Here is a 9,875-nt window from a genome sequence, read left to right on the forward strand (position 1 = left end):
AGTAGATTTGACTAAAGTTCAAAGAAGCAGCAAAATGTCACATATGTAAAAATGTCTGAAAAGTATAACCTCTTTATTCCCTTCTATGTTCAACTCCTGGTTGGTTAAAGTGAAGGATGACAGGGAAACTTTACTTTTCCCAGTTGATCTAACTTTTGATATGGCTAACTATACTTTCATACTAATTCCCATTTATTCTTGTCACTAACATTTTTAAAGAAAAAATTCTTTCCATGTTAACCCATGATTCCCTGGTATTATTTCCTTGTAAAACACACACACACACACCAAAGTGGGTTTGGTGTATGTCTCGATCCATTGTAGGCTCTCTTTAATCTTCAAATGTACTATTAAGATACTTATATGATACTAACTGGAAGAATGACTTCTATGATCTAAAGAAGCCAGTCCATCACACTATGGCTCAACAGCCTGCTCCTGTCTTTAAAGAGGTAGCACTTCAAAGTGCCTATCTTACTGAGAGCTAAAGCAAATTTGCAATTTCTGACATTTCTATAATTTAAAAGGACAGTTTCACCCAGAGGTTAATAGTTCAGGCATGAGCTAAGTTTTGAACTACCTAGGGCCAAATGATTAACATGTAGGAAACAGCCTGAAGCCAAATGGGATTTTGTCTGCTAACTGTTCCCAGACAGCAGAGCAAGGCTTCCACTGAATCGTGGGGTCACCTGACATTTATTTCATATTCCACAGAAGTAAATCAGGTTTTACTAAGTGCAATGTCTCCCTTTGAGAGCAGCAAACATGATTTGTAGGTTAACCTATCTTTAATTTCCTGTGTAGTTTATACCCAAAGCAGATACCCATAAAGCACGAAGTAAAGACTTTCAGCCATTATTAAAAGAGAGCTTGCCAGTGGAATGGCATTGTGTTGAACCCGTCCAAAGGTCACAGCTAGCCACTTATTCTTGGCAAAAGTCGGAGAATATATGGTTTCCAAAAAGGGTATTTCACTTTTAAAGTTAAAAGGGATTGTAGAAAGAACATTACTACTCTTAAGTCTTCTTGTATTGTGTCTTCAATGGGAAAAAAAGTAACTGTTTGTGAATGAAGCCAATGCATAAAACACACACTGTATTTTGAAAACAGTGTCACAGCTGAGTGGGAGATGTTAAGTAGCCATTCACAGTAGAGCAAGCAGTCTGCTGCGAGCACTTTTCATGAGACGGCCTCGGTCTAGGCTCCCTCCCCTGCTCCCTTCGAACGCTAACGCAGGCAGCTCACAAATTGCATAGCTCAGAGTTTGGCTTTGTGCTAATGGTGGTTTCGTATTTTGCTGTATTTCTGAAATTTCCTTCTGTGAAACAAAGCTATTGTGGACACCACTGCTGTGTTCTCTGATCACACAAACCAATGTCAAAGAACACTGGAGATTTCCTTGCTTTTCCCCACTGCTTTCTTCCCTCTGATCTGTAGGCAGTCATAAACAATGGTGTTGGTGTTTGTCGTCCTGGGCTTTTGCTTTCTGATTACATTCCTGCAGATGCCCTCTCCCAATTGTCTCCCCTTTCGGGCACATTTTTGTTGTGTGTCAAACTCCCAGGAGGAGTCTGAGAGAACCCAGCCTCTCGCGGAGCTCTGGCCTTGCGCACGGTTCTCAGCTTGCTGTGGTGCCCTGTGCTCGTCTGTGGAAACGGAGGGCCAGTGTGAGGGGCCGTGCAGCTGCCCCGGGATGGGAACGCAGCCGCAGCGTGAAGAACGCGTTGATCTCATGGCCACCTCCCTGCAGCTGGTAGCTCCGGCGCTGCCCACACAGTCGATAGAACTCTGTCTTGTCAAGAACAAAAACATCAGTGTTTTTAGGATTATGGACAATTAAACGCTACGTGCTGGACAAGTAAATCTAGTTTTGTTGGCACATGCTAAATCTTGCATGAACATTGATTAATTGGAATAACCACTTCCTCAATTGTGGACAGATTACAGAAATAGCATTGATTTAGAACAGGCATATTGCATTTCTAAAATCACCTGCCAAGAATATCCTTCCAAATCTTGCTTTTAGATGTGTGTTGTAACATAGAAGAGCAGTAAGTCTGATTATTAGCAGATAAAACTCATTCTATCCCAAATCATCATAATAAAACCAGTTCCTGTGATGCATTGATAAACCTTCTGAAGTTAGGATTAAAAACTAGTCACTAGGTTAACACTGTGACTATTTAGGATAGACTACAGCCATAATAGGTCAAAACATATGAATGGGACCTAATACCAGTATGTGATGAATGCTGATGTTTCCTGTGACAACACGTTTGCTATGCATGGCTCTATGTACACAGCATATACACAGTAAATTCGTTGCTGTAAGTGTGTGTATTTTGTGTCCCTTAGTGTATTATGCCACACGCATAGGGCTAGAAGTATAGCTCAGCCGTAAAAGCACCTGCCTATCAAGTGCAAGGTCCTGAGTTCAAACCCCAGCAAAGCCACAAGCATGAGTGGGGTTGTGTGTGCACTGTGTGTACACATACATACATATTATGTGTGTGTGTCGGTGTAGATATCTACGTAAACATGCTCAGCATGTCTGTGAGTGTGAGCATGAAGACGTTTTTAAACCTTACTAATACAAGAGATAACTTGGGAGGATCTGCCATCACACATGATAACCGTGGGTGGTTCACGCTCATGATGTACATGTGGTATACAACCTTTCCTACTTCTAGACTGCACTCACTCTGAGAAGCATAATGCTCATAATAACCATGACCACAGATAATGTCCACAGCATTTGTACTGAAATCCACAGAAGGAACTGTTTGGTAGTTTGATAAGATGTCTAAGATCTGTAAGCCGGCCTTTGAGATGCTATTTAGAATTATAAATTATTTTTGGATTGCTGAGCTGACTCTTACAAACAGCCAAGTTGTTCTATATAGTAATTTCTCTCTACAGTAAATGCAAAAAAAAAAAAAAAAAAAAAAGATGTACTCAGCAATGTAATAAAAGTAGTAGCTATTTCTGAGTAAAGTTTCTGATGATGCAAAAGAGAAGTTACTTCCTAGAGGTAGCTTTTCCACTTTCTTGGGTAAATTTTTTATTTGACAAAGGCTATAGTTATTTGGCATTGACAGGAATCTCCTTAGAATTAAGAATAAAGCCCAAATAGTAAGTCTCTGAACTATTGTACTCAGCGAGATCAAGCCATGAGTCTCCCACCATCTCCCACCTCGAGGACTCCTCGCAGGGAGCTCAGAGTTGGATGTGGTAGAGCAGGAATGCGTAGCTCACCAGGTCGCGCAGACCTGTCTCCAGAGCTCTTTCATGTTTTCTAGGTAGTTCAGCCGTCTTGTCAAGGTGATACGTTTAAAACCGTGTGGTGTTTTGTACGTGAAACCCTAGGAATATTTTTTGGAGTGTATGCCTTGCTACTTGTGTGTGCGCGCACACCTGTACCAGTGTGCGAGTGAGCCAGCGAGACAGAGCTCAAGGAAGGGAGCCTCCGGCGCATCTCGAGACCTGGCCACGCCGGTGTCGCGCTGAGATCTCCCGCGGCTCTGGTTCAGGCTCCACACAAGGCGCAGCCCAGGAACCCCTTCTTTTTCATCTTTACCTTTCAGTTTCCTCAGCTTGGCTCCTTATAGAACGTGTTTAAAACTGTGACAAACCTACTCCACTCTCTCGGGTCGGCGGCTCTCCGACTGTAAAAGCCGTTTCTCTCCGCCTCACAGCCCACCGTCACTCCGTGATTTCTCCCCGAAGCATAGCGTTCCTCCTGCTCCCTTGTCTACCTTGCCTTTTCCCCCCTGTTCTGAATCAAATTCTGTTTTTTGCCTTTGTATGAAGGAATTGTGTACAAAGCCGACTCTTGTTTTCTGTGTGGACTGTGATTGCTGTGAGCCGGCCACCACCTGCTGTCCGGGCACTTTGGGGCGCTCTTAATGGTGACCTATGGGCTTTCTGAATGGAAATGAAGCAAATTCCTAAAACTTGCGTCGTTCCTGAAGGTCACATGGGCCTGTTGTGAAAATGTGAAATTGTATTTCTGAACCTGAAATAAATTATAACATTTGAAGGACCCCTCCCATTTCCTCATTCTTGTTTGTATATATCTGAACCTAAAACCTGAGAGTTTTACATTTTTATACTTATTTTGCTCAACGTGGTCTGAACTTACCAAATAGAGAGACTGGTCGCATTGTGCGTGTCTGTCGTTGAAGAGGAAGGTGTGTTTGGGGCGGGAGGTTTGAACCGGGCCTTGAGCTGGCGCGGAGGCGCCTCATCCCCATGCCTCCTGCTCTCGTTTTTCCAATAGGGTCTCACTTGTTTTTCCTAATCTGGCTCAGTCCCCAGTCCTTCCACGTATGCTTCCTGCGATTACCTGCCCGTTCTACTGTGCTAAGCTTTTACCCGTTGAGATAAGGTCTTATGAACTCTTTGCCCCACCTGCTCTGAACCCCTATCCCAGCCCCCATCCCGGACCCCATCCAAGACCTCATCCCAGCCCCCATCCAAGACCTCATCCCAGCCCCCATCCCGGACCCCATCCCGGACCCCATCCAAGACCTCATCCCAGTCCCCATCCCGGACCCCATCCAAGACCCCATCCAAGACCTCATCCCAGCCCCCATCCCGGACCCCATCCAAGACCCCATCCAAGACCTCATCCCAGCCCCCATCCCAGCCCCCATCCAAGACCCCATCCAAGACCTCATCCCAGCCCCCATCCCGGACCCCATCCCGGACCCCATCCAAGACCCCATCCAAGACCTCATCCCAGCCCCCATCCAAGACCCCATCCAAGACCTCATCCCAGCCCCCATCCAAGACCCCATCCAAGACCTCATCCCAGCCCCCATCCCAGCCCCCATCCCGGACCCCATCCCGGACCCCATCCAAGACCTCATCCCAGCCCCCATCTCAGCCCCCATCCCGGACCCCATCCAAGACCCCATCCTGGACCCCATCCAAGACCCCATCCTGGACCCCATCCCAGCCTCCATCCCGGACCCCATCCTGGACCCCATCCCAGACTCCATCCCAGCCCCTGGTTGTTAAGATTGCAGGCGTGACCCACCATAGTTGGCCAGAAGATTTTTTGTTTTTTTGGTCGGTCATGGGGCTTGAACTCTGGCCTGGGTGCTGTCCCTCAGCTCTTCAGCTCAAGGCACTCTACCACTCTGCGCCACAGTGCCACTCCGGTTTTCTGGTGGTTAACTGGAGATAAGAGTCTCGCAGCCTTTCCTGCCTGGGCTGGCTTTGAACCACAATCCTCAGATCTCAGTCTCCTGGAGTAGCTAGGATGACAGGCGTGAGCCACCAGCACCCGGTTTGGCAAGAAGATTTTTAAAGGAGAAAATCAGACAATTCAAAGAAAAGAGAATAGAATAGTTCCTCCCAGTTTGAAGGAATGGTCGGAATAGATTGAAAAGGGACAAAAACCTGGTTCCTAGATGATTGGACGGGACAGTCTATGGGACATGCCAAGTGCACCGAGACAGCTTGGAAAGGAAATGCTTGTAAAATACCCTAAAAGTAGGAGAAGGAACGCTGTGCCCCCAGATGGTGGGCCACCCGAAGGCATTTCTTAGAAAGCTTAGCTGCCCACCCACCCAGATACGTGCTCTCTCGTTAAGGGGCAACGCTCCCCTTTACGTTCCTCTAGTATCAAACGTGAGTGAATGCTCAATAGACACACATCCTGCCCTGAGTTTCCTTGCCCTAATTGGGTTTCCAGACAGTCAGACCTCTCTTGACAATGGCCCTCATGAATACACATAATCCCAGACTGTGCTATCCAGATACAGAAGGCAAGAGAGAGATGAGAGGAAGACACTGATACCCTTCCATGATCAGAAAGTAACTGTGTTCATGCTCTCTGTCCTGTTCCCATCTCCTCCTCCGTCTCTGCATTGTCCTACCTGTGTGTGTTCCATGGTGTACGCATATGCTCCCACACCGTCGAAGGACCCTTTCCCCTGAAATTCCACGTGAGGGCCGTGCTGTGACTCGCTTTCCTACCAACTGCATGATTCGCAGTGTTAGTAATAGCGTCTGAGTCATGTGTAAGGAGAATTACCACAAGCAAGAGGTTGGCGGGGGGAGGTTGGTGGGGGAGGGTGTTAAGAACTTTCTTGTAAAGGGGTCAGCAAAGGGTTTTAACTGTCCAGTTTTCATTCATGTTATTAGAACAACTCTCCCCTCCGTGCAGATATCAGCGCGACATCCTAGTGTTTCTGCTGTAACCTTTCAGTGTCACCCAGCAATGCATCTAATGTGTGGGTGAATCAAACTTGCCCTGTGTTCATCGCGGACGCGGCCGGGATTGCCGTGTTTCCAGTCATTTGCATGTTGCTCTTCCACCATGGCCATCTCACAATTAGAACACGTGCAAAGATACTGGCTAGAAGCACAGCCGTAATTCCATTTCACACACACACACACACACACACACACACACACACACACACACACACACACACACACACGAGTAGTAAGAGTTCCTGTTTTAGGACAGTCCCCTGGGAGCACTGGGCTTTGAAGCAGCACCCGGATCCTTGGACAGGAGGTCCAGGAGGTATAAAGGAGGCAATAAGAGACAAACACCGCAAGTGTTAGTGAACCTGGCGTCGGACCCCCTGGCGTCAGACTCAGATTATTTCCTACTTCCTTTCTGCCATTCTCCAAAACAGAGCTCTGTTGAATTGACTGCATTTCCTTCATCAGCTTTTTGTGATGGAAGGGAAGCAGGGTGCTTTCGAACTAAGATCAGCAGAGTGTAAGTTAGAAGACCTTACCAAGCCTCGGCTCTGGGATATCTCATTACCTAAAGTGATACACAAAGCAAGCAAGCAAATAATGTTTTGTGAGATTCTCACGGAAGGGAACAAAGCTATCAGGAAATCCTTTCCAGGGATCTTTCCAGAAGAATGTCCCCGTCGGATAAACTGCAGCACTGAGACAGAACCAAGAAAATGGGGGTCATTCACCATTCTTATTAATAATCAAGTTACAGACAATTCGCATGATCCATGTGAAGAGTTTCCTGTCTCTTTACCTTAGTATTTGGGGCAAGCAACTTATAAAGTTATTTTTCAGAAAGTTTGGGAAAATGTAACCTGAAATTATAATCTACATTAGGTAGACTTGCTTGTCTGGTGAATTCATTAGCAACTCGGCATTCCAACTTTTATAGTGGAGTAACAGCATGATGTACCTTTGTAGTTGTGCGTGTAAAAAGCTCCAATATAATGCTGCCAGGCGCCGGTGACTCACACCTGTCATCCTAGCTGCTTCGGAGGCTGAGATCTGAGGATCACAGTTGGAAGCCTGCTAGGCAGGGTAGCCTGGAAGTCTCTTGTTGCCAATTAACCACCAAAAATCTGGAAGTAGGGCTGTGGCTCAAGTGGTAGAGCACTAGCCTTGAGGGAAAAAGCTGAAGCATAGCTCTCAAGCCCTGAGTTCAAGCCCCAGTACTAGCACAAAAAGGTAAATAAAAACTGCAGTGTGATCAGTTAATAACATGCGGCATTTGGGGGGAAGAAAACAATTTCAAAAGCCCAGACTGCTGGGATCCGTGGTGGAACTAACTAATCCATTCTAACATCGTTTGGAAAGTTAAGTCCAAGCTAAGTAGAGACGAGAAGAAGGAACTGTCTGATGGGAGGTCGCCCTGATGTTTGCAGCAAATGCATTTCGAGACATAAAAGTTTCAGATTCTGTTGCTGGATTAGAACACCAAGCCAGCTCCCAGGGGAAAGCGCTTTGGCTCACGTTCACAGAGTCCCCTCCGCTTGATGGCCCCGCCCCCACCCGGCTGAGGTCATTAACGTGTTCTAAAGCCCCTTCAGAACCCCAAATAGCTGGTTTACTGGGCAGGTGACAAATCTCCTTGAGCCTGACAGAAACTTCATGACATTCTCTTCATGAAAACACCAGGGATCCCCATTACCTGGGTGTCACAAGCTAAAGACTTGCCAGCCCCCCGCGGCAGAAAGGTTAGGCACTAATCACAAGGGCTTGGTTGTTTAACGGAGGAGCGGTCTCCTTGGTGTAGCCAGCTAAATGCACTGAAGAAAAATCGGTCTTGGATTTAGAGGAAGAGACCATCATTTTTTGAACCACAGTTCAAACAAAAAAAAAAGTCGGTCATTTTGTCTCCATTAACTTCTCTCTCTCTCTGCCTCTCTCTCAGAAGATAAAAAAAGAAGTGTTTGTTTTGTTTTTGTTTTCTGTTTTTGTAGACCTCATTGCTCCACTCACTGACTGAGGTGAACCGAGTGTGTGTCGGACACCGGGATGGTAGCCACGGTGAAGCCCCACAGAGAGTAGGGTACGGCCCCGCCCAATGCTCTGACTTGCTGTCCCTCCTGGAGCTCCTGACTGGCCCAGTTAGGAGGAGGAAATCAAAGCATAGATAGCCTTTCTGTGAAACCAACAGGACAAACTTTGTTTGGCCTGCTCTTTGCCTGCTTGCCACATCTGACTTCACAAACCGTGGGCCTGACCAGATCCTAGCCAAGCTCACAATATGGAAAAAAAAATCCAGCAAATCAGCTTTTATTTGTCCTGGACCCACTTCAGAATAAGTGGGAACTTCAGCTGAAACTAGTTCTCAAACAGGGCAGAAAGCCTACCAACTCCTGAGATCAGCACAGATGAGCCCCACCGCCCATCCCCAGAGGCCTGGCCAGGTGTTAGACACATCACCACTAGTCATCTGGAGCAAGTCTCTATTTACAGATCATTTTCCATAAGATTTCCACATCATGATTGCATTTCCCACTTGATCTCTTGACAACTTCAAAATTCCCACCCTTAAAAAAAATTCAGCCTTCAGAGTTCTAGATCAGTACCCTCCCCTCTATGGAGCTCTCACAACACTTATTTAAGTCTTTGGAAATAACTGTGTGTCACAAGGCCAGGGCTAGGAGTCCGATAGGCTAGTTTATAAAGGTGCTCGGGCCTGGGTACCAGTCAGAGGTCTCTCACACGTGATTGCAAGGATTTATAATTCCATGGTGTGAAATGGAGGAGTGTTCAGGAGGCTCCAATGGCTCATGTCTCGCACGCTGCTGGTGACAATACAATGTCTTGGAAACTACTAACTTTGCTCTGTGATAGTATTCCTTCATTTCTCCTGCATGCCTGCCTGCTTCTTTTGTCTGGTTTGAATTGGATTTTAGTGGGATTTTTTTGCATGCTATTATTTGTATTTATTTTCTAACGTAAACATTGTTTGCTTCCTCCGAATCTGTGTTTTTCTTTTTGTTATTTTCTTTTGTTTTGTTTTTACTAGGCGACCCCCTCCTGCAGTTCCAGGAAGACCATCCTAACCCCATCATTCACCTCCTTTTCTTTCCAACAACATTGTCTCTCCATGGTATTTAAGAGCCTTTTGTTTGCACAATATGTCATATGTACATAAAAAACTTTTATTTTTGATCCATATCTATAATAAAAAATAAAGTTTATTCTATATAAAAAATTAAAACGTGCTGTTTCATTTTCTAAACAAAGACAACCAAAAGGGGGACTTGGCTTTTATGCCAGGTGAGATGGAAAGTACATAATCTGGTGTTTTGAGGAACTTAATTTTCTCAAAAAAGATTGGAGTTCTGAGATCATCAGGTTTGAGATGCTCTTTGGCAGAGAATAATAATGCATCTTCCACTGAAATTTCTGTCCAACAGAAAAGTGAAGAAAATTCTGGGGTCCAGGAAAAACAGAACACTGAACAGGGAAAATCTGCCTCCAGGAATTCCCACCAGCAATTATTATTATTATTATTTTACTGTTCTTTATAGGAGATGAAATGCGTAAGCTCACAGCTCACAGCTGTGGGTGCACACCTCACAAATCCTCAGATTTTGGAGGTGATGGAGTTTAAATTCAGGGCCTTGCACTACCGC

At 45.7% G+C, this 9,875-nt stretch overlaps 1 protein-coding gene across 2 annotated transcripts in view; it reads left to right on the forward strand.

Moving 5' to 3' along the window:
• Dnm3 (dynamin 3) overlaps positions 1-9,405 on the forward strand; it is a 448,226-nt gene extending 438,821 nt beyond the window's left edge. For both annotated transcript variants that reach the window (XM_042674266.1, XM_042674267.1), the window contains one exon: positions 9,263-9,405. In XM_042674266.1, coding sequence (XP_042530200.1) covers positions 9,263-9,299 — 37 coding nt within the window. In that variant the 3' untranslated portion in view covers positions 9,300-9,405. The remainder of the gene's footprint in view (positions 1-9,262) is intronic.
• The last annotated feature ends 470 nt before the right edge of the window (positions 9,406-9,875 follow it).

Source organism: Dipodomys spectabilis, unplaced genomic scaffold (assembly GCF_019054845.1).
Source record: "Dipodomys spectabilis isolate Male_0828 unplaced genomic scaffold, ASM1905484v1 ptg000019l, whole genome shotgun sequence".
Classification (NCBI taxonomy): domain Eukaryota; kingdom Metazoa; phylum Chordata; class Mammalia; order Rodentia; family Heteromyidae; genus Dipodomys; species Dipodomys spectabilis.